Raw genomic sequence first — 25,803 nt, 5'->3', positions numbered from 1 at the left:
TGTTTGAGGCCAAGAGTTTGACACCAGCCTGAGCAACATAGCAAGACCCTGTCTCTACAAAAAAATTAAAAAAATTGTCAGGCATGTTGCGTGCACCTGTAGTCCTAACTACTTGGGAAGCTGAGGCAGGAGGACCACTTGAGCCCAGGAGTTGGAGGTCAATAGAGCAAGACACTGAAAAAAGAAAACAAAAATGTTGACTGTTGAAAAAATATGGCCGGGCGCAGTGGCTCATGCCTGTAATCCTAGCACTTTGGGAGGCCAAGGCGGGTGGATCACGAGGTCAGGAGATTAAGATCATCCTGGCCAACGTGGTGAAACACTGCCTCTACTAAAAATACAAAAGTTAGCTGGGGATGGTGACACGTGCCTGTGGTTCAGCTACTTGGAAGGCTGAGGCAGGAGAATTGCTCGAACCTGGGAGGCGGAGGTTGTGCCACTGCATTTCAGCCTAGTGACAGAGCAAGACTCTGTCTCAAAAAAAAAAAAACCAAACATCAAAACATGTAAGTGCAGTTTTGATGCACAGTAATGGCGTCAGTATAGCTCATTAAGACACTATTGGGTCCTGTATTTAAATGTTTGATATTTTGCTCATTATGAATTGTTTACATTAATTTTGATTTTTGAAAAACATTGCATTAAAATATTGTTTTTCTTGATTATTAAATTTTTGGACACTCTTTTAAATTTTGCCCCCACAGTAAAGGCTTCACTTACTTCATTCTAATTCCAGTAGTATCTTCCACTATAAAATGAGTTCCTTGGTTGGAGGTGATGTTGAGTGGGATTCTGTAGAATTCTGTAATGGTAATGTTCAGTAAGTCTGTTAGTTATAGTGCTGGCAGAGAGTTATGGGCAGGGAAAGCAAATCCTTAGCTAGAATGCATATTTGTTCCTGTGAGGAGATCTCAACCTTGGCTGCATATTGGAAGCACCTCAGTGTCTGTGAGTGGGACCTAAGCATCACTGATTGTTAAAGTTCTCCAGGTGATTCAGTGTGCGGCCAAGATTGAGAATCAGTGATCTACAGCAGTATTTCTTAAACTTTAGTATACACATGAATCCTGTGGAAGTCTTGTTAAAATACAGATACCTTAGTTTCAGGGAGTATGTATGCATTCATAAAAAGCTTCCTGTCACTGCTGTCCATCGGCTACACTTTAAGTGGCAAAGCTTTGTTGTGTGCTAGAAAAATTTCACCGTTTTTGCGTCACCAACTATAGACCACAGTTGAGTCCAGATTTCAATGCAAACCCAGCAGACTGTTAACACCATTTCTTTTCTTTATTGTTTTTGAGATGGAGGAGTCTCACTCTGTTGCCCAGGCTGGAGTGCAGCGGCACGATCTCTGCTCACTGCAACCTCCGCCTCCCAGGTTCAGGTGATTCTCCTGCCTCAGCCTCCCCAGTAGCTGGGATTACAGGTGCCTTCCACCACTCCTGGCTAATTTTTGTATTTTTAGTAGAGACAGCGTTTCACCATATTGGCCAGGCTGGTCTCAAACTGCTGACCTCAGGTGATCCACATGCCTCGGTATCCCAAAGTGCTGGGATTACAGGCATGAGCCACTGCACCCTGCCCTGTTAACACACCATTTCTAGGTGTCTGAGCTAACACTTTAAATCATGAATCTTGGGTGACTATACCCATATCAATAAATTCAGCCCTACCTAACTACATATTTTTTTCTTTTTATCTATTAACCCTAGGTGCAATTTTCTTACATGCGTTCTGAACTCCTACTGATAGAAATAAGAAAGGTCCTATAACTACTGTGTATATGCTGTTTTCTCCCTGACCTTGTGCTTATATCTAGCCTGTAACCCCTCTTACTGGCCTTGAGGTAGTGAAAAGTGGTGGAGGTGGGTGCTGAGGAGAATGGGCATCCCTTTCTGAGGCAGCTGTCTCAGATGAAGTTACTGCAAGGTTTTTAGGCAAGAGAAAGCTGGTTGGAACATGAGTGAGGAGGACTCTTCTTTTTAGCAGAAAGTTTTGGGGCTTTGGGGATCCAAAGTTAGGCTTCATGTGTTAACTCATACATCCTCATCTCAAGACACAAGAGACTCAATTCTTCTCAACCATTGCCCATACCTTTAGGTTAGCAGGGTTGTACTTTTCAATGGGATTGCACATCTGCAGACCACTCAGACATTGGGCCGGTCTTCAGCCATGTCTATCTTGGGCTTTCAGGTTGCAAAAATGAAGAAGATATGATGCCTTGAAGTTATATACTATTTTTATAAACACTATCAAGTTTTCTCTCTGCTTTGTTAACTTTAAACATGAGAATGAATATGAAAGTTGAAATATTTCTTTGAATGTATTAAGTTCCATTGCCAATCAGTGAATATTGAGGGGGCCTTAAATGTCCAAGATGCTGTATCATATTGATAGTAGATTCATAAGTTGTTGGTCATTAATATTTTGTTTTTTATTTACAGAAACTTATTGGAGAAGTGTTTAATATTGTGAGCCAACAGTCTACTGCTCGACCTGGCTGCATTATTGAACTCGATGCAATAACCAACCAAGTAAAAACATGCTTATAAATTAGTGATATTCTTATACTTTATCCCACGGTGTTTTATATGTATATGATACATGTCATTCTCAGAATAATTTTCTTGTTTGATATTAAATGCATACAACTTCTGTTGATTCTCCTAGTGAAAATCTATTAATGATGTAGGGATTATTTTTCTCCTTGGAAAACCAAGAACCATATGTTGTCGCTTATAAGTGGGAGCTAAACTATGAGTACGCAAAGGCATACAGAGCAATAAAGTAGACTTTAGAGAATTAGAAGGGGGAGGGTCGAAATTGGACTAGAGATTAAACAAACTACATATTAGGTACAGTGTACACTACTTGGGTGATGGGTGCACTAAAATCTCAGAATTCACTACTATATAGTCCACCCATGTAATGAAAAACCCCTTGTACCCCAAAAGGTATTGAAATAAAAATTTTTTAAAAAGGAATTCTTTTTCTCCAGTTGAATTGTATTTTTAACTTTATTTCCTGTTTAAAGGAAATTTGATTCAGTTTGAGAAACCATGACCCTGATCTTGAAGTGCTGAGAGAAAATACAGTGCAGCTGCATAGAGGTTTGGGTTGTGCTTTCTCATTTTATATTATTACTCTTTTCAGCTCAGTAGGGGGTAACCTCAGCTTCAGAGTATTTGCCTTGTTAGGCCCCATGTTGGGTACTTGTATGAGGTCTTTAAAAATGCAGATGAAAGTCAGATCAAAGTGGACATTTATTTTTTAATATCAGGTCCTTTGTGCAGTCTGTATTCTTCCCTAGCTACTACCTAGGAAAGAAGGAGAACCCTTCTCCCTACGGGGAGGTGTAAAACCCATTTTAGCCCTCAGGATATTTGTTTCTTTAGGACTATGTTAATCGTCTAAGGGATAGAACTGGCATTCATTTCAAATATAAAAAGGATTAGTTTGGTAAGGAAGCTACCAGTAGTTTTAAACAAGGAAATGAAAAAAGATCCAACTATGGATAGAAGTATAGAGTTATATCATAATTTTTCTTTGGTGTATCACACTTTCTCTTGGGGAAAATGTAATCATTTCTGCTAATATAGATAAATTACCACATCATCTCTTGATAGCAGAACTGGGGCTGCCAGACTCATATTGCTAATACCTCCTGGGAATGCTTAACTTTTTAATCCCCAGTGCCGTACCTTCTTCAGATTCAACCTGTGATTTCTTTTTTCTACTCCATAGGGATGTAGAAGAAGAGTGGATTTGCTTCTTTTCTATAGATAACTTAATTTTAATGGATTAGATGTTAAATTCATTCCCTACTTTAGCCTCCTTTGCACTCCTTACCATGGGCTGTTAATATAGTCTGCTCTCACAAAGTAGTAATTTTACTTCATATTTGTTGAACATTTTTTTCCCTGCTTGTGACTATTTTTAACACAAAGCCTGGTAAACTGTAAGCAATAATAAATGACAGTTTAAAATTCTTTCTAGGTTTGTTCCCAGTGTGTTATATGATTTCTGTATCCATGAAGACATCACCCTTCTCTTTTCTTTCATCTGTTCTTTGTCTCTTGGGGAGGTGACCTTCTAGACAATGAACGTGAAGAGATTTTTAATGTTTCTACCTGGAGAAACATGTAATACCCTATAACTTTCAAAAATTATATGGCCTAACTTAATATTATGCTTTTATTTCTTTCTATTATGTAAAGAGGCAAGTTTTCCTTAATTTTATAAGATTATAGACTCCTGCTCTAATGCCAAGATAATCATAGCTACTTTCCTTTCTCAAAATCTCTGGGGCTGCCATCTAATTGTCTTAACACACTTCCATAATAAGCTTTTGTTTGGATCTAGCCTTTCCTTGAATTTCAGTTCATCTTAAGGTTCTCAGTAGACATATGTGTGTGATAGTCTTAAAACATGGTCATGGACTCCGTCTCAAAAAAAAAAAAAAAAAAAAAAAAACATGGTCATGGGCCGGGCGCGGTGGCTCACGCCTATAATCCTAGCGCTTTGGGAGGCCGAGGCGGGTGGATCGCTAGGTCAAGAGATCGAGACCATCCTGGTCAACATGGTGAAACCCTGTCTCTACTAAAAATATAAAAATTAGCTGGGCATGGGGGCACGAGCCTGTAGTCCCAGCTACTCAGGAGGCTGAGGCAGGAGAATTGCTTGAACCCAGGAGGTGGAGGTTGCAGTGAGCTGAGATTGCGCCACTGCACTCCAGCCTGGGTAACGAGTGAAACTGCGTCTCAAAAAAAAAAAAAAAAAAACATGGTCATGGAGCATAGGAGTTCATGGTGATGTTTCATTCATCCTTTGAGGGGTTCTAGTTAATTATGTGTAAGTTTCGTTCTATAGAGATGTATCATCCCACTGGCTGCTATAGGATCCCTCGTAATTCCCACTAGACAGAACTATTGGGATGTTTTGAGGAGCTTTCTGTGTTTTGTTTTGTTTTGTTTTTTGGTTCTCCAGTGGAATTGAAAAAACTATGAATTATATAGTAGTCTACTGTGTCTTACATAGTTAATGCAGCCCTCCCCAGCCAGTTGTGAATGTGATGCTTTCAGACTCAAAGTGGTGAAGGTTGCTTACCTGTTCTTTAAATTTGGGTTTTTGTAGCTTTCTTTTCTTCTTCTTCTTTTTTTATTGAGAAGCAAACCTGTTGATTTGATTTGTTTTTACTAACACTTCTTTGATATCTTTGAAAGTAATTTTTCTCTGATCAGGATAGTTTTTTTTTTGAGGTGGAATCTTGCTCTCTTGCCAGGCTGGAGTGCAGTGGCACAATCTGGGCTCAGTGCAATCTCTGCCTCCTGGGTTCAAGTGATTTCCCTGCCTTAGCCTTCCAAGTAGCAGCTGGGATTGCAGGCACATGCCACCACACCCAGCTAATTTTTTTTTTGTATTTTTAGTAAAGCCGCTGTTTCACTGTCTTGGCCGGGCTGGTCTTGAACTCCTGACCTCATGATCCACCCACCTTGGCCTCCCAAAGTGCTGGGATTACAGATGTGAGCCACCGCACCCAGCTAGGATAGTTTTAATGATTTTTTTTTTCTGTTGCTTTTTTCTTTCTAATTAATAGTAGATAAAGAATAGAAATTGTTAGATAATATTTCTTATGCATTAGTGTTGGGGAGGTGGTGGATGGGAGTTGGGAGATAGGGAATTTCAAAGATAAAACCTCTTCATTTTTGTTTATATTTGTAGTGTGGCTCAAATACACAGTTGCTTCATGTGTTTCAAGAAGACTTCATTATAGGATATAAACCACATAAAGAAGATATGGAGAAAAAGGAAACAGAAATATTTTTTCAGCCATCACAAGGTACTTTAAAAAAATAGTCTGCATTTGTTTGCCTTCATCCTAAAAAAATGATTTTCTAAGCTTTATTGAATATGGATCTTCAAAAGTTATCACTTTCATAATTTTTGACAGATAAACTAGTTCTGTCAAAATTGCTTGTAGATGAAGAGGGCATGTGGGTGAAAATTACATTTTGCAAGACAGTTCACCAATGACATAGACTTTTGCCAAGAAAAGGTATTTATGAACCTTAATTTGTTTGAAAAAGTAAGTTTAATTATTCCACCCTATAATTAAATTATTTTGATTGGTAGTTAAGTTCCATTTGGTGTCTTAAGGAAACCAGTTAATTTTAGTATATGTTTAAAAAAGTACCCAGTAAATTGCTTCAGGCCAATGACGAATACAAGATAAAAGGTATCAAGTTGTGTGGGACACTAGAAACGTCATGGAAATACTCAATGCAAGGTACCATCTCACAGTTTTCCCCTTTAAAGTGTGGTATTTTTTCCTTTTTGTGAAAGTAGTTTAACCCTTTCAAAAACAAGCAATATGATGTTTAGTTTAAACTTTATAACTTAGTTTAAAATGTGCCCTTCAGAAGTTAAACTTTTATTTAAGGTTTTTAAATTGGCAAATAAAATTGTGTGTATATATATAACTTCATAATTATAAAACCATCATGTTCTATTTGAGTGAAAAGACATGTCTTACTTTAAGAATTAAGTGTCTGTTGTGAATATTTGGTTTACAAAGAATTTTCAGATAATCTTGTTTGGTTACAAATTGTGAATTATCCAGGTGGATACATTTAATTTTCTCAGTGTAGTTTTCATCACAAAATTATGCATAGACATCTAAGGAAACTGTTTCTATGGAATTTGTGCAGATAATTTCCTTTGCTTTAGTGGAAAATCAGATTAAGGTCCTATATTCTAAGAAGGTTAGCTCAAACATCTTTTCACGCCTGAGATTAGTAACTTGTTTTTCTTTCATATATCTTTCTTCATACAGAAAACTTTTCTTATTTATGTTATTTAATTATGTTCAGTTTTATTCACTATCATTATAACAGCAGTACTGCTTTACAGATTTAAAATGTACTTTTCTGTAGTATCTTACCTTTGTCTGAGTTAATCTTTTTAATATGGATTCCAACAAATGTAGCTGCCATTTATCATGTTGTTTCTTTTTTTTTTGGTAGACCAAAAGTTTTTTTTTTTTTTTTTTTAATTGCATTTTAGGTTTTGGGGTACATGTGAAAAACATGCAAGGTTGTTGAGCCATAAGTTTTTTAATGGGCATTTGAAAAACATTAAAAATAAAATAATCTAATAACAAGGGTGATTATATACTTAATATCCTCTTTTAACTCTGCTTTTTAAACTCAGTGGTAATTGACTTCTACAGTCTCATAAAGAAGGGCTCTCTAAGCAAGATATAAACACAGAAAATAAAAGGAAAACATAATAAACTTGGCTATACAATTTTTTTTTTTTTTTTTTGGAAACAGAGTCTTGCTCTGTCACCCAGGCTAGAGTGCAGTGGTGCGATCTCAGTTCACTGCAACTTCCACCTCCCAGGTTCAAGCAATTCTCATGCCTCAGCTTCCCAGGTAGCTGAGACTATAGTCACGAACCACCCCACTCCTACCCCTGGCTAATTTTTCTATTTTTAGTAGAGACAGGGTTTCACCATGTTGGCCAGATTTGTTTCACCATGTTGGCCAAAATCTCATGTTGAAATGTAATCCCCCGTGTTGGAGGTGGGCCTGGTGGGAGGTAGCGAATCCTGGGGGTAGATCCCTCATGAATGGTTTGGTGCTGTCCTCGTTGTAATGAGTGAGTTCTCTGGAAAGCTGGTTGTTTAGAAGGGTGTGGCCCCTCCCCTCTCTTTTACTCCTGCTCTGGCCATGTAGTGAGCCTACTCCCTGTTCACCTTCCGCCGTGAGTAAAAGCTTCCTGAGGCCTCCCTAGAAGCTACGTGGCACCACACTTCTTGTACCTCCTGCAGAACCATGAGCCAATTATACCTCTTTTCTTCATAAATTACCCAGTCTCAGGTATTCCTTCAAAGCAACACAAAATAGGCCTAACATCCTTTTCTGTATGGCTTCAATTTCACCATGCGCATACATGAAAAATAACTAAAATATAAAAACATAAATAAATGAAATAAGTACTCTAAGGAGAAGATCAATATCAGGGATGGAGGGGCGATTCCAATAAAAGACACATAATATTTATCCGATATATAATAGTAACAGAGGTCTGAGGTCTATCTCAGCAGTAACTAGTTGAAAAAGTCTGGTCCAGAAAGACAAAGTCTTGCATCTCATGGTATCTTGTACCTCTAAATAGATGGATGGCCCGGAGTGTAATAGTTAATATTTCTGAAAGAAATGTAAACTGTAACATACATCTTATGCATAGTACTGGAACTCCATGTAAAAACTGGAATTGTGCTCTTTTTCTTCATTTTCATTTGCTAGTTTTATAAATATGTTTTCTTTTTGATTCCTTGTAAGAGGTAAAACAATTTAGAGGGAATAATAAAAAATAATATTGAAATTATGCAGGAAAACTTAATTCAGTTATTTAGAAAAAGTTCAAGCTTTATCAATAATTTAAGAAATTAAATTTTCTATAGCTGTTGTATTATAATTCCTGACAAGCATTTTTTAGTGACATGTTGCAATATGGATAATTTGGGCTTATGTTTCAGTCTGAATTGGGAGTGCATGGTTTATAAGTTTTGTGGTATATACCACAGCTTTAAAAAATCTGTAAATTAAAAATAAGGAAATAGAAAAGCTTTTCATTTCTATTATATATTTGAGAGCAACTTTAAAAAAAAAGAGGTAACATGCCAGCAAACCATGTATTCTTTTTTTTTTTTTTAATATATTTTGCTGCACTTTAGGTTCTGAGGTACATATGCAAAACATGCAGGATTGTTGCATAGGTACATACATGGCGATGTGGCTTGTTGTCTCCATCCCCCTGTCACCTGTATCTGGCATTTCTTTCCATGTTATCCCTCCCACTCACCCTACCCCCCGCTGTCCCTCCCCTATTCCCCCACAGCAGACCCCAGTGTGTGATGCTCCCCTCCCTGTGTTCATGTGTTCTCATTGTTCAACACCCACCTATGAGTGAGAACATGCGGTGTTTGTTTTTCTGTTCTTGTGTCAGTTTGCTGAGAATGATGGTTTCTAGATTCATCCATGTCCCTACAAAGGAGACACGAACTCATCGTTTTTTATGGCTGCATAGTATTCCATGGTGTATATGTGCCACATTTTCCTTGTCCAGTCTGTCATCGATGGGTGTTTGGGTTGGTTCCAGGTCTTTGCTATTGTAAACAGTGCCACAGTGAACATATGTGTGCATGTGTCTTTATAATAGAATGATTTATAATCCTTTGGATATATATCCAGTAATGGAATTGCTGGGTCAAATGGAATTTCTATTTCTAGGTCCTTGAGGAATCGCCACACTGTCTTCCACAACAGATGAACTAATTTACACTCCCACCAACAGTGTAAAAGCATTCCTATTTCTCCATATCCTCTCCAGCATCTGTTGTCTCCAGATTTTTTAATGATCGCCATTCTAACTAGCATGAGATGGTATCTCAATCTGGTTTTGATTTGCATTTTTCTAATGACCAGCGATGATGAGCATTTTATCATGTTAGTTGACCTCATAAATGTCTTCTTTTGAAAAGTGTCTGTTCATGTCCTTTACCCATTTTTGAATGGGTTTGTTTTTTTCTTGTAAATCTGTTTTAGTTCTTTGTAGATTCTGTATATTAGCCTTTTGTCAGATGAGTAGATTGCAAAAATTTTTTCCCATTCTGTTGGTTGCTGGTTCACTCTAATGATTGTTTCTTTTGCTGTACAGAAGCTCTGGAGTTAAATTAGATCCCATTTGTCTGTTTTGGCTTTTGTTGCAATGCTTTTGGTGTTTTAGTCATGAAGTCCTTGCCTATGCCTATGTCCTGCATGGTTTTGCCTAGGTTTTCTTCTAGAGTTTTTATGGTGTTAGGCCTTATGTTTAAGTCTTTAATCCATCTGGAGTTAATTTTAGTGTAAGGTGTCAGAAAGGGGTCCAGTTTCTGCTTTCTTCACATGGCTAAACAGTTTTCTCAACACCATTTATTAAACAGGGAATCCTTTTCCCGTTTCTTGTTTTTGTCAGGTTTGTCAAAGATCAGATGGTTGTAGATGTGTGGCTTTGCCTATGAGGCCTCTGTTCTGTTCCATTAGTCTATTATCTCTGTTTTGGTACCAGTTCCATGCTGTTGTGATTACTGTAGCCTTGTAGTGTACTTTGAAGTCAGGTAGCGTAATGCCTCCAGCTTTGTTCTTTTTGCTTAGAATTGTCTTGGCTATGCGGGCTCTCTTTTGGTTCCTTATGAAGTTTAAGGTGTTTTTTTTTTTTTTTTTTTTGAGACGGAGTTTCGCTCTTGATACCCAGGCTGGAGTGCAATGGCGCGATCTCGGCTCACCACAATCTCCGCCTCCTGGGTTCAGGCAATTCTCCTGCCTCAGCCTCCTGAGTAGCTGGGATTACAGGCACGCGCCACCGTGCCCAGCTAATTTTTTGTATTAGTAGAGACGGGGTTTCACCATGTTGACCAGGATGGTCTCGATCTCTTGACCTCGTGATCCACCCGCCTCGGCCTCCCAAAGTGCTGGGATTACATAAGGTGTTTTTTTCCAGTTCTGTGAAGAGGGTCATAGGTAGCTTGATGGGGATAGCATTGAATCTATAAATTATTTTGGGCAGTATGGCCATTTTCACAATATTGAGTTTTCCTAACTATGAGCATGGAATGTTTTTCCATCTGTTTGTGTCCTCTCATATTTCCTTGAGCAGTGGTTTGTAGTTCTCCTTGAAGAGGTCCTTTACATCCTTTGTTAGTTGTATTCCTACACATTTTACTGTCTTTGTAGCAATTGTGAATAGCAGTTCGTACTTGACTTGACTCTGTTTAAGTCTATTATTGGTGTATAGGAATGCTTGTGATTTCTGCATATTGATTTTGTATCCTGAGACTTTGCTGAAGTTTGCTTATCAGTTTAAGGAGATTTTGGGCTGAGACAATGGGGTCTTCTAAATATACAATCATGTCATCTGCAAATAGGGAGTTTGACTTCCTCCTTTCATAATTGAATACCTTTATTTGTTTTTCTTGCCTGATTGCACTGGCTAGAACTTCCAATACTATATTGAATAGGAGTGGTGAGAGAGGGCATCCTTGTCTAGTGCCAGATTTCAAAGGGAATGCTTCCAGTTTTTTCCCATTCAGTATGATACTGACTGTGGGTTTGTCGTAAATAGCTTTTATTATTTTGAGATAAGTTCCATGGTTACATAGTTTATTGAGAGTTTTTAGCATAAAGAACTGTTGAATTTTGTCAGAGGCCTTCTCTGCATCTATTGAGATAATCATGTAGTTTTTGTCTTTGGTTCTGTTTATGTGGTAGATTACATTTATAGACTTGTGTATGTTGAACCAGCCTTGCATTCCCGGGATGAAGCCTACTTGATTGTGCTGGATAAGCTTTTTGATGTACTGTTGGATTCGGTTTGCCAGTATTTTATTGAAGATTTTTGCATCCATGTTCATCACGGATATTGGCCTGGAGTTTCCTTTTTTTGTTGAGTCTCTGTCAGGTTTTGGTATCAGGATGATGTTGGTCTCATAAAGTGATTTGGGAAGGATTCCCTCTTTTTGGATTGTTTGGAGTAGTTTCAGAAAGAGTGGTACCAGCTCCTCTTTGTATGTCTGGTAGAATTCGGCTGTGAACCCATCTGGACCTGGGCTCTTTTTGGTTAGTAGGCTATTAATTGCTGCCTCAACTTCAGCCCTTGTTATTGGTCTGTTCAGGGTTTGACTTCTTCCTGGTTTAAGAATGGGAGGGTGCAAATGTCCAGGAATTTATCCATTTCTTCCAGGTTTACTGGTTTGTGTGCATAGAGTTGTTTGTAGTAAGCTCTGATGGTAGTTTGTGTTTCTGTGGAATAGCTGGTGATATGCCCTTTATCATTTTTTAATTCATCTATTTTATTCTTCTCTCTTTTCTTTTTTATTAATCTGGCTAGTTGTCTGTCTATTTTGTTGTCTTTTCAAAAAACCAGCTCCTGGATTTATTGATTTTCTTTAAGGGTTTTTGTGTCTCTGTCTCCTTCAGTTCTGCTCTTATCTTGGTTATTTCTTGTCTTCTGTTAGCTTTTGTATTTTTTTGATCTTGCTCTCTAGCTCTTTCAATTTTGATGATAGGGTGTCGATTTTAGATCTTTCCTCACTTCTCATGTGGGCATTTATTGTTGTAAGTTTTCCTCTAGACACTTCTTTAAATGTGTCCCAGAGATTCTGGTACACTGTGTCTGCATTCTCATTGATTTCGAAGAACATCTTTATTTCTGCCTTCATTTCATTGTTTATCCAGTCAACATTCCAGAGCCAGTTGTTCAGTTTCCATGAAGTTGTGCAGTTCTCAGTTAGTTTCTCAATCCTGAGTTCTAGTTTGATTGCTCTGTGGTCTGAGAGACTTTTTTTTATAATTTTCGTTCTTTTGCATTTGCTGAGGAGTGATTTACTTCCAATTATGTGGTCAATTTTAGTATAGGTGTGATGTGGTGCTGAGAAGAATGTATATTCTGTGGATTTGAGGAGGAGAGTTCTGTATATGTCTATTAGGTTTTCTTGATCCAGATCTGAGTTCAAGTCCTGGATACCTTGTTATTTTTCTGTCTTGTTTATCTGTCTAATATTGACAGTGGAGTGTTAAAGTCTCCCACTATTGTTGTGTGGGAGTCTAAGTCTCTTTGTAGGTCATTAAGAACTTGCTTTATGTATCTGGGTGCTCCTGTATTGGGTGCATATATATTTAGGATCATTAGCTCTTCTTGTTGCATTGATCCTTTTACCATTATGTAATGCCCTTCTTTGTCTCTTTTGATCTTTGTTGGTTTAAAGTCTATTTTATCAGAGACTAGGATTACAACTCCTGCTTTTTTTTGTTCTCCACTCGCTTGGTAGATCTTCCTCCATCCCTTTATTTTGAGCCTGTGTGTATCCTTGCGTGTGAGATGGGTTTCCTGGATACAGCACACTGATGGGTTTTGACTTTTTATCCAATTTTCCAGTCTGTGTCTTTTGATTGGGACTTTTAGCCCATTTACATTAAGGTTAATACTTTATGTGTGAATTTGATCTTGCCATTTTGATGCTAGCTGGTTGTTTTGCCCATTAGTTGATGCAGTTTCTTCATTGTGTCAATGGTTTTTGCCATTTGGTACGTTTTTGGAGTGGCTGGTACTGGTTGTTCCTTTCCATGTTTAGTGTTTCTTTCAGGAGGTCTTGTAAGGCAGGCCTGGTGGTGACAAAATCTCTCAGCAATTGCCTGTTTATAAAGGATTTTATTTCTCCTTCTCTTATGAAGCTTAGTTTGGCTGGATATGAAATCCTAGGTTGAAAGTTCTTTTCTTTAAGGATGTTGAATATTGGCCCCCACTCTCTTCTGGCTTATAGGGTTTCTGCCAAGTGATCTGCTGTGAGTCTGATGGGCTTCCCTTTGTGGGTAACCCGACCTTTCTGTCCGGCTGCCCTTAGCAGTTTTTCCTTCATTTCAACCCTGGTGAATCTGACGATTATGTGCCGTGGGGTTGCTCTTCTTGAGGAATATCTTTGTGGTGTTCTCTGTATTTCCTGGACATGAATATTGGCCTGCCTTGCTAGGTTGGAGAAGTTCTCCTGACTAATACCCTGAAGAGTGTTTTCCAACTTGGATTTGTTCTCTCTGTCACATTCAGGTACACTTATCAAACGTAGATTAGGTCTTTTCACATAATCCCATATTTCCTGTAGGCTTTGTTCATTTCTTGTCACTCTTTTTTCTCTAATCTTGCCTTCTCGTTTTATTTCATTGAGTTGATCTTCAGTCTCTGATATCCTTTCTTCTGCTTTGTTGATTCGGCTGTTGAAACTTGTATATGCTTCTCGAAGTTCTTGTGTTGTGTTTTTCAGCTCCATTAAGTCATTTATATATTTCTGTAAGCTGTTTATTCTCATTAGCATTATGTCAAACGTTTTTTGAAGGTTCTTAGTTTCTTTTCATTGGGTTAGAACATGTTCTTTTAGCTCAGAGAAGTTTGTTATTATCCACCTTCTAAAGCCTGTTTCTGTCAATTCATCAGATTCATTCTCCATCCAGCTTTATTCCTTTGATGGTGATGAGTTGTGATCCCTTGGAGGAGGAGAGGTGTTCTGATTTTGGGTGTTTTCATCCTTTTTGCGCTGGTTTCTTCCCATCTTGTGGATTTATCTACCTGTGGTCATCTTTGTAGTTGGTGACTTTTGGATGAGGTCTCTGAGTGAACGTCCTTTTTGTTGATTATGAAGTTATTTCTTTCTGTTTCTTAGTTTTCCTTCTAACAGGCCCCTCTGCTGCAGGACTGCTGGAGATCCACTCCAGACCCTGCTTGCCTGGGGATCACCTCCAGTGGCTGCAGAACAGTAACGGTTGCTGCCAGTTTCTTCTTCTGTTATCTTCATCCCAGAAGGATACCCACCATTTGTTAGCCTGAGCTCTCCTTTATGAGGTGACTCTTTGGATATGCGGGGGTCAGAGAGCTGCTTGCAGAGACGGTCTGTCCCTTATAGGAGCTCAAGTGCTCCATTGTTCTGTTCAGAGCTGCTGGTCAGGTACGTTTAAGTCTGTTACAGAGGAACTCATAACAACCTTTTTTCCTAGGTGCTCTGTCTTGGGAAGGTGGGGCCATATTTATAAATTCCTGACATGCTGCTGCCTTTTTTCAGAGCTGCCCTGTCCAGCAAGGAGATAGCCTAGTCACAGTCTGCCAGCAGAGGCATTGCTGAGCTGCGATGGGCTCTGCTCAGCTGCCGTGTGAACTTTCTTGTGGTTTTGTTTATAGAGGTGTAGTTAGAACTACCTTGGTAATTGCAGTCTGCCTCAGTAGTGGCGGACTGCCTTGGTAATGGCAGACTGCTTCGGTGGTGGTGGACTGCCTCGGCAATGGTGGACGCCCTTCCCCCAACAGAGCTAGGCTGTCCCAGGTCCAGCTGTGCTTGCTGCAAAACTCTAAATCCAAAGCATTTCAGATTGCTGGTTTTTGTAGGGGTGCGACCTGCCGAGCCAGATCACCTCACTCCCTTTTTCAGCCCCCTTTTTTTCAGTTGAATGGGCGCTCTGTCTCCCAGGCATTCCAGGTGCCAGTTGAAGCGGCTGCCCAGATTTGTGTGTTTGTGCAGAGACTCGCTGTGCCGGCTGTAATAGCCAGGCCAGAGTCTGGTGGAGGTTTTCAGCCTGAGAATCTCCTGGTCTGTGGGCAGCAATAACTTGTTTGGAAATGCAGTGTTCACTCACCCTCTGTATTGTTCTCACTGGGAACTGCACTCCAGAGCTGTTCCTATTCGGCCATCTTGGATCCACCCCTTATCACGTTATTTCTAACAGGAAAGATATGCCAACTTACCAGAATTCAATGCTTATATAAAGTTGGTAGTTTTCTTTATAATATTTTAATTGACTTGCATGAAAATTTTTCTTTATTTCTCGCTTTTGATATTTGTTATGCCCCTGCCAAGTCAGACCAAAAGATTTCCTCTATGCTTTCTTAGTTTTCTTTAGTTTTTATATGAAGTTTTCTCTTTCTTTCTTCTTGATTTTTTTTTTTTTTTTGAGATGGAGTTTCACTCTTGTTTCCCACGTTGGAGTGCAATGGCACAATCTTGGCCCACCACAACCTGTGCCTCCCATGTTCAAGTGATTCTCTTGCCTCAGCCTCCTGAGTAGCTGGGATTATAGGAACCCGCACTGATGCCCGGCTGATTTTGTATTTTAATAGAGATGAGGTTTCCTCCATGTTGGTCAGGCTGGTCTTGAACTCCTGATCTCAGGTGATCCACCTGCATTGGCCTCCCAGTGTGCTGGGATTACTGGCATGAGCCACCGCGCCCGGCCTGTAACTGTATTCTTAAAGGAGTTGTGTAGGTTTCTCCTGTTCTCTGCCTCTGCTTTATTTTGTACTTTCTAAGTTTCAATAAAAGTTAATTACTCTTGTGATAATCGTGGTTTTTGTCTTTGGTTCTGTTTATGTGATGCATTATGTTTATAGATTTGTGGATGTTGAACCAGCCTTGCATCCCTGGGGTGAAGCCAACTTGATCATGATGGATAAGCTTTTTGATGTGCTGTTGAATTCAGTTTGCCAGTATTTTATTGAAGATTTTGGCATCAGTGTTCATCGTGGATACTGGCCGGAAATTTTCTTTTTTAGTTGCATCTCTGCCAGATTTTGGTATCAGGATGATGTTGGTCTCATAAAATGAGTTAGGGAGGAGTCCTTCTTTTTGTATTGTTTGGAATAGTTTCAGAAGGGGTGGTACCAGCTCCTCTTTTACCTCTGGTAGAATTTGGCTGTGAACCTGTCTGCTCCTGGACTTTCTTTGCTTGGTAGGCTATTAATTGCTGCCTCAAATTGAGACCTTGTCATTAGTCTATTTAGGAATTCAACTTCTTACTGGTTTAGTCTTGGGAGGGTGTCAGTGTTCAGGAATTTATCCATTACTGGTTTATTTGCACAGAGGTGTTTGTAGCTCATCATCTGGTCATTAGAGACATGCAGATTAAAACCACATTGAGATACCACCTCATACCAGTTAGAATGGTGATCATTTAAAAATCAGGCAACAACAGATGCTGGAGAGGTTGTGGAGAAACAGGAACGCTTTTACACTGTTGATGGGAGTGTAAATTAGTTCAACCATTGTGGAAGACAGTGTGGCGATTCCTTAAGAATCTAGAAATAGAAATACCATTTGACCTAGCAATCCCATTACTGGGCATATACCCAAAGGATTATAAATCATTCTATTATAAAGACATCTGTACACGTATGTTCATTGCGACACTGTTCACAATAGCAAAGACTTGGAACCAACCCAAATGCCTGTCAATGATAGATTGGATAAAGAAAATGTGGCACATATACACCATGGAATACTCTGCAGCCATAAAAAAGGATGAGTTCATGTCCTTAGCAGGGACATGGATGAAACTGGAAACCATCTTTCTCAGCAAACTGATACGAGAACAGAAAAACTAAACACCACCTGTTCTCACTCATAAGTGGGTATTGAACAATGAGAACACATGGACACTGGGATGGGAACATCTCACACCGGGGCGTGGGGGCTGGGGAAGAATAGCAGGGGGTCGGGGAATTGGGGAGGAATAGCTTTAGAAATACCTAATGTAGATGATGGGGTGATGGATGCAGCAAACCACCACCGTGGCACATGTATACCTATGTAACCTGCACAGTCTGCACATGTACCCCAGAACTTAAAGTATAATAAATAAATTTTTTTAAAGTTAATTACTCTTTTAGTTAAGAAAAATGCCAAAAATAGACAAAATTAGAGTGCATAATTAAATGAATCTCCATATTCCTATAATGTAGGTTAAAGATTTTATCACACTTGCTTTGTCTACACAATTTTTCTTTTCTCTTTCCCCCTGAAATTTTTTATTTTTGAGATGGGGTCTTGCTCTGTTGCCCAGGCTGGAGTGCAGTGATGTCATTTTGGCTTACTGCAACCTCCACCTCCCGAGTTCAAGCAACTCTCCTGCTGCAGCCTCCCAAGTCGGTGGGAATATAGGCGTGTGCCACCACACCCAGCTAATTTTTGTGTGTGTATTATTTCTAGAGATGGAGTTTCACCACATTGGCCAGGCTGGTCTTGAACTCCTGACCTCAAGTGATCAGCCTGCCTTGGCCTCCCAAAGTGCTGGGATTACAGGTATAAGCCACTGTGCCTGGCCCCACTGAAATATTTTAAAGCAAATCTAGCTATGGTGGTGTTTCAGTTCTGTATGCATTTCTAAAAATGACTTCCTTACATATTTGCTATTATCAAATTGATAAAATAATAAAATTCCTCAAAATCGTGTAATAACTATTCCATATTTCATTCAGTTGTCTAAAAAATGTTGAGGTTTTTTGTGTTTTTAATTTGTTTGAATCTATATCCAAATAAGATTTACACATTGTTTTTATTGTCTATTAAGAGTATTTTAATCTAAAGTGATACCATATATATACTCTCATGCTGCTGACTTGTTTTAGAGCAAGTTTTTTTATAATTTTTTTTTATTATAAGTTCCGGGATACATGTGCAGAACGTGCAGGTTTGTTACATAGGTATACATGTGCCATGGTGATTTGCTGCACCCATCAACCCGTAAGCTACATTAGGTATTTCTCCTAATGCTGTTGCTCCCCTAGCCCCCAACCTCCCAATAGGCCCCAGTGTGTGATGTTCCCCTCCCTGTGTCCTTGTGTTCTCATTATTCATCTCCCACTTATGAGTGAGAACATGCAGTGTTTGATTTTCTGTTCCTGTGTTAGTTTGCTGAGAATGATGGTTTCCAACTTCATCCATGTCCCTGCAAAGGACATGAACTCATCCTTTTTTATGGCTGCATAGTATTCCATGGTGTATATGTGCCACATTTTCTTTATCCAGTCTATCATTGATGAGCATTTGGGTTGGTTCCAGGTCTTTGCTATCGTCAACAGTGCTGCAGTAAACATTCGTGTGCATGTGTCTTTGTAGTAGAAAGATTTATAATCCTTTGGGTATCTACTCAGTAATGGGATTGCTGGCTGGGTCAAATCGTATTTCTGGTTCTGGTTCCTTGAGGAATCGCCACACTGTCTTCCATAATGGTTGAACTAATTTACACTCCCACCAGCAGTGTAAAAGCATTCCTTTTTCTCCATGTTCTCTCCAGCATCTGTTGTTTCCTGACTTTTTAATGATTGCCATTCTAACTAGCATGAGATGGTATCTCAATCTGGTTTTGATTTGCATTTCTCTTATGACAAGTGATGATGGTCTTTTTTTTATATGTTTGTTGGCTGCATAAATGTCTTCTTTTGAGATGTGTCTGTTCATATCCTTCACCTACTTTTTGACTGGGTTGTTTTTTTCTTGTAAATTTCTTTAAGTTCCTTGTAGATTCTGGATATTAGCCCTTTGTCAGATGGATAGATTGCAAAAATTTTCTCCCATTCTGTAGGTTGCCTCTTCACGCTGATAATAGTTTATTTTGCTGTGCAGAAGCTCTTTAGTTTAATTAGATCCCAAAATTTGTCAGTTTTGGCTTCTGTTGTTTTAGTCACGAAGTCTTTGCCCTTGCCTATATCCTGAATGGTATTGCATAGGTTTTCTTCTAGGGTTTTTAGGGTTTTATGTCTTACATTTAAGTCTTTAATCCATCTTGAGTTAATTTTTGTATAAGATGTAAGGAAGGGGTCCAGTTTCAGTTTTCTGCATATGGCTAGCCAGTTTACCAAATACCATTTGTTCAATAGGGAATCCTTTCCCCATTGCTTATTTTTTTGTCAGGCTTGTCAAAGATCAGATAGTTGTAGATGTGTGGCATTATTTCTGAGGCCTCTGTTCTTTTCCATTGGTCTATATATCTGTTTTTGTACCGTAGCCTGATAGTATAGTTTGAAGTCAGGTAGCATGATGCCTTCAGCTTTGTTCTTTTTGCTTAGGATTATCTTGGCTATACGGGCTCTTTTTTGGTTCCATACGAAATTTAAAGTGGTTTTTTGTTTCTAATTCTATGAAGAAAGTCAATGGTAGCTTGATGCAGGGGGATAGCATTGAATCTATAAATTACTTTGGGCTGTATGACCATTTTCATGCTTGATTCTTCCTATCCATGAGCATGGAATGATTTTCCATTTTTCGTCCTGTCTTATTTCCTTGAGCAGAGGTTTGTAGTTCTCCTTGAAGAGATCCTTCACATCCCTTGTTAGTTGTATTCCTAGGCAATTTATTCTCTGTAGCAATTGTGAATGGGAGTTTACTCTTGATTTTTCTCTCTGTTTGTCTATTATTGGTGTATAAGAACGTTTGTGATTTTTGCACATTGATTTTGTATCCTGAGACTTTGCTGAAGTTGCTTATCAGCTTAAGGAGATTTTGGGCTAGACAATGGGGTTTTCTAAATACACAATCATGTCATCTGCAAACAGAGACAATTTGACTTCCTCTTTTCATATTTGATACCCTTTATTTCTTTCTCTTGCCTGACTGCCCTGGCCAGAACTTCCAATACTGTATTGAATAGGAGTGGTGAGAGAGGCATCCTTGTCTTTTGCTGGTTTTCAAAGAGAATGCTTCCAGCTTTTGCCTGTTCAGTATAATATTGGCTGTGGGTTTGTCATAAATAGCTTTTATTATTTTGAGACACATTCCATCATTATCTAGTTTATTGAGAGTCTTTAGCGTGAAGGGGTGTTAAATTTTATCCAAGGCCTTTCTTGCATCTTTTGAGATAATCATGTGGTTTTTCTCTTTGGTTCTGTTTATGTGACGGATTACATTTATTGATTTGCATACCTTGAACCTGCCTTGCATCCTAGGGATGAAGCTGACTTGATCTTGGTGGATAAGCTTTTTGATGTCCTGCTAGATTCGGTTTGCCAGTGTTTTACTGAGGAATTTTGCATCGATGTTCATCAGATATTGGCCTGAAATTTTCTTTTTTTGGTGTTTCTGTGCCAGGTTTTGGTATCAGGATGATGCTGGCCTCTGAAAATGAGTTAGGGAGGATTTCCTCTTTTTCTATCATTTGGAATAGTTTCAGAAGGAATGGTACCAGCTCCTTTTTGTACCTCTGGTAGAATTCAGCTGTGAATCCGTGTGGTCCTGGGCTTTTTTTTTGGGTTGGTAGACTGTTAATTACTGCCTCAATTTCAGAACTTGTTATTGGTCTATTCAGAGATTCAACTTCTTCCTGGTTTAGTCTTGGGAGGGTGTATGTGTCCAGGAATTTATCTGTTTCTTCTAGATTTTCTAGTTTATTTGCGTAGAAGTGTTTATAGTATTTTCTGATGGTAGTTTGTATTTCTGTGGGATCAGTGATGACATCCCCTTTATCATTTTTTGTTGTGTCTGTTTGATTCTTTTTTATTAGTCTGGCTGGCAGTCTGTTTTGTTAGTCTTCTCATAAAACCTCCTCCTGGATTTACTGATATTTTGAAGGGTTTTTTGTGTCTCACTCTCTTCGGTTCTAGAGCAAGTTTTTTTTTTAAGGAGTTTCTTTGACTACTTACTTGTGATATTATTTAAACTTTTGCTTGTCTACTATATTTTCTGTAAAGCAGAAGTTAGCTCTAGACACTTGATGAGATCAGGGTTCAACATTCGAGGTGATGCTGTGTACTTCATATGTATCATATCAGAAAAAAAAAAACCTTGGATATCTCACTTTTAGTCATAGTAAGATTTGGAAGATTCAGTTGGTGATGTCATTATAGTTTGATAGCTTTTAGTCACAGCATTTTCCAGGGCTTATCTGGGCTTATCTCATGGCTTCTTCCGTTGAATATTGTTGATCTTAAACCAATTATTTCATTAGTGATTGAAAAATGATGATTTTCCAATTTTATCACTTCCCATTTGTTTATTAGCTGGAAAGCATCTGTGAAGAAAAGCATTTATCTACTGGAGCTATTGGATTACTTTGAAAAACAGTTTTTTTTTGAAAAGGGGTTAAGTGCTTAGTTCTTTCCTTTTAATTGACAGTTTCAGAATAAGGAGTCTGTGCCCTGGTTATCTCCAGCTTCTACTGTTGAATTTGTTGTTGTTGTTTGGATTTATTTGTTTTTTAAGTATCAGTATGAACTCATTTTAAGAAAACTCTTTAATGAATAATAGTATACATACAGAGAAGTACTCATATAACTGATGGATTTTTATGTATGCAGCATATTTCAAGCCATTGTAGTGATTTTTTTTAAATGCTTACATAGTCTTATATTAGGCTAGTAAGGACCATTTCAAGTAGGTCCTGAGTCCTTTTGACATAACCTCGTTATTGTAATAGTTTACTTCCTTTTAGTCACAGCATTTTCCAGGGCTTATCTGAGCTTATCTTGTAGAAATCGTTTGCAAGACTGGAATTATCTGTCCAAACTGTTTTTTTTTTTTTAAATACTTTAAATTCTGGGATACACGTGCAGAACGTGCAGGTTTGTTACATAGGTATACATGTGCCATGGTGGTTTGCTGCACCCATCAGCCTGTCATTTGCGTTAGGTATTTCTCCTAATTGCTACCCTTCCCCTATCCCTCACCCACAGACAGGCCCCAGTGTGTGATGTTCCCCTCCCTGTGTCCATGTGTTGTTCTCATTGTTCAACTCCCACTTACGAGTGAGAACATGCAGTGCCAAACTGTTTCTTTCAATTTTTACTCTAGCAGTGCTCATTACCAATGAGTTGTCATTATGAGTTGTCATTATGAGTTTTCATTATTAAGGAAAGCTTTTATCATCCTGCATAGATCTCATTTTCATTTATGAAGAATATAATTGTCAACAGGAAAAATTATATATACAAATAATGTCTTTTCTTTAAAAAATACGTGCAATTCCTACCAAATCTCTTCTTTACCCTACTGCTTCTCCTTCCTCCACAACTTCAGTGTTTTTAATGCTGTTTTCATACAGGAAAAGCAGGATGAATGTTTATTATTTCCTTTTCATTGCCACTTTCCCAAATAAGGAGTGAGTGTCTTGAGTTACTCCAGGCACATCCCATGAGGCCGGCTTGCACTTTTTATGCTCAGGACCCCACTTCCTTCCCTTCTCTCCTCCTTCCATTCTTCTGCTTTTCTTTTCTTTTCTTTCCTTTCTTTTTTATGTAAACTCTTTTGGTATTTTTGTGAACTCATAGTTTGTAATATGGTAAATGTATTTTAACAAATTTTATTTAGTTTTATTCTTTGATGCTCAAACTGTCCCCTCTTTGACCAATAGGTATCCTTTCATGTTATCGTTTGTGTACCTTTGACAAAACCTTATTAGTCCTTGATAGCTATCTAACTTTTGGCAGAAAAATTATATAAAACTCCTCCTGAAAGTCTTTCTTGCCTTTTCCTCCCAACTTCCATGCATAAAAAGAGGTGATGGCAGCTTTTAAAAAGTGTTTTCTTAACTCCATAAAAACATGCTAATTTAAATATCCTCTTTTCTTTTGAATAATAGGATACCGCCCACCACCGTTTTCAGAAAAGTTCTTTCTAGTAGTAATTGAAAAGGACAGCAATAATAACTCTATTCTCCATATGTGGCATCTTCATCTTAAATCTGTACAAGCCTGTTTAGGTAAGTAATTTTAGTTTTATACAGAGATGATGCATAATAAATTCATTTTATAGAATATGCTTTACTTTGGTTAATACTATAAAATGAAGTTCTAATAAACTGTAAATTGAGTTGCTGAATTGAAAGGTCTCTGCTAAACCTTTAATTACAAGGTCATAAATCATTAATGAAACTGGTTAATCCTAAAAACCAGTCTATGAGCACATTAGAAATATTGAAAAAAATAAAAGCTTGGTTTATTGTTTTCAGTGAATATTTATTGAGTGGATATTATGACTGTTCTAGATGCTCATAGAACTAATATTGTACTTTTTTATTAATACACATTCCCATCCAATACAGTGTACATTGTCGCTTTATCATCAATAAGAGAAGCAGATTTGCTGTTTGATAAAATATGATTGAGTGCCTGTGGCTTATAAGCAGAACTGTTTTTGTAGACATTGAGAAATACAGGCCAGGCATGGTGGCTCGTGCCTGTAATCCCAGCACTTTGGGAGGCTAAGGCAGGACGATTGCTTGAGCCCAGCAATTCAAGATTAGCCTGGGCAATATAGTGAGACTTCAATTCTACAAAAAAAAAAAATTAGTCAGGTGTGGTGGTGCGTGCCTGTACTTAGGAGGCTGAGATGGGAGCATTGCTTGAGCCCTGGAGGCAGAGGCTGCAATGAGCCAAGACTGTGCCACTGCACTCTAGCCTGGGTGCTAAAGTAAGACCCTGTCTCAAAAAGAAGAAGAAAAAGAAATGCAATTGTGATTAAAAATTATTTCAACCATTCTTTTGCTGTACACATTTAGATTAATCTCTAAACCAATTGGGAAATCTGTACTATGAAGCAAAGAAATGATCATAGATTTTTTTAAAACAAACTTTTACTTTTTGAGAGATAATTGTTAAATTGAAGAACTTGCATGGATAGCCATATCACATGGAATCTGCTTTGAACTGGTAACTCAAAATATTTGAGATGTAAGAAGATGTATTATTTATTGTAATTATATTATTTAATTGATTTTATACAACTTTCTGTACAACATTTAATACAGTGAAAGAATAACGTACTTTTTTGTTGACATGTATTATGTATTATCATATAACTTTGTAAGTAGCAGTTCTATCTGGGCCATGAACTGGTGTTAGAAAAGCCAAATTATTTGACAGAACCTTTACCTTCACCTAGTTGAGCCTAATCTTTTTGAGGCACCAGGAATTTAAAAATTCTTTCAAAGCCTTTGGAGTTAATTCTTTGCATTATATGTTGTTTGATAGAAATGCAAGAGAAGGGATCTAAAACTAGTTCATCAGGAAGAGATTCACCCAGCAGAGAATATAGTAATTTGTAGAACTGGGCACAGAGATGGGAATGGCTCTGAAGAGATTTATATAGGTAGTAACAGATCCTTGTGGGAGGACAGGAACTGTGTGATACTATTTGTCCCCACTGCTTATGAGGCGAGTGTCTCACTAAAGCCATGACTACAGTAGAGTTGCTTGCCTACCCTGTTTGTGACAGCAGCAGGTCACAGACAGTGATACTACATTGCTTCAAAATACCTTGAAAAGAAGATTTGAAATGTTCAAACTCTCTATATAGAGGCAAATAATTTACTCTTTTTCAGCTGTGATAGAAAGCATCCGTCTTTTTGTTCTAATGTTTGCTGCAGATTTAACAATGTATGTTGCCATCCACATTTAATGCCTGAATTTACCACAGTATTGAATATCCTATTAGAAGATAAATGATTGGTTTAAATTTTGTTAGAGAAGGAAACATGTTGAGTGCCTTCTGGGTGCCAGGCGCTGAGATGGGTGCTTCATATATGTGAGATAGATATTATTTCACTTACTAATGGAGCAAGGTTAAGTAACTTGACCAAGTCCCATTTATATAGTTTGTCACAGAACCAAGTTTCAAAATCAGGCCTTGCTGACTCTAAAGTCTGCTTTTTGTTTTTTTGAGATAGAGTTTCGCTCTTGTTGCCCAGGCTGGAGTGCAGTGGCATGATCTCTGCTCACTGCAACCTCTGCCTCCCGAGTTCAAGCAGTTCTCCTGCCTCAGCCTCCCAAGTAGCTGGGATTATAGGCATGTGCCACCATGCTGGCCTAATTTTGTATTTTTAGGAGAGGCAAGGTTTCTCCATGTTGGTCAGACTGGTCTTGAACTCCCAACCTCAGGTGATCCTCCCGCCTCGGCCTCCCAAAGTGCTGGGAATACAGGAGTGAACCACTGGATCCGGACAAGTCTTTGCTTTTTTTCTGTTCTTATTTTCTTTCTTAGCATGAGATATATGTTAGAAAATTGCATGATTTACAGGAAGAGAGACGATGTAGTTTAACCTTATTTTGCTGGTGAGAAAGTAGCCAGAGGTGGTGAAGTGCCTGGCCTAAGGAAACACATCTCATTACTGATAGAGTCAGGAGTGGGACTCCTGTCTTTTGCCTACTGATTGAAGTTTGTAGTCTTACTACATTTTACAAAAAAATGTTTTCATATTTCTTACTTAGTGGCCTGTCATTATAAGATAGAGTGACATGTTTAACAGAAACAAAAGAGGATTGATTATTATTTATTGGATATTCTGGTGCTCCTTGAGATGTATAAGGCAATAACATGTCATCCCTGCCTTTAATGAATTTGTGGTCCAATGGGGAGAGACAGACACACAAATAAATAAATAAACGAATGTATGTATGTATGTAGAGTATCTTTTATGTGTCACAAAAGAACAGATAACTGACTCCAGTGAGATTTACACT

General features: G+C 38.3%; 1 protein-coding gene across 4 annotated transcripts in view; it reads left to right on the top strand.

Moving 5' to 3' along the window:
* The window catches only part of DMXL2 (Dmx like 2), a 175,338-nt gene that overhangs the window by 81,609 nt on the left and 67,926 nt on the right, over positions 1 to 25,803 (top strand). For all 4 annotated transcript variants that reach the window (XM_021673156.2, XM_021673154.2, XM_021673155.2 and 1 more), the window contains exons 14-16: positions 2,445 to 2,534; positions 5,722 to 5,839; positions 22,926 to 23,045. In XM_021673156.2, the coding sequence (XP_021528831.2) occupies positions 2,445 to 2,534; positions 5,722 to 5,839; positions 22,926 to 23,045 (328 nt within the window). The remainder of the gene's footprint in view (positions 1 to 2,444; positions 2,535 to 5,721; positions 5,840 to 22,925; positions 23,046 to 25,803) is intronic.

Source organism: Aotus nancymaae, unplaced genomic scaffold (genome assembly GCF_030222135.1).
Source record: "Aotus nancymaae isolate 86718 unplaced genomic scaffold, 86718_ANA_hifiasm-v0.15.2.pri h1tg000062l, whole genome shotgun sequence".
NCBI lineage: Eukaryota > Metazoa > Chordata > Mammalia > Primates > Aotidae > Aotus > Aotus nancymaae.
Note: the sequence above shows the minus strand (reverse complement) of the source record. Positions and strands in the feature narration are given on the sequence as shown.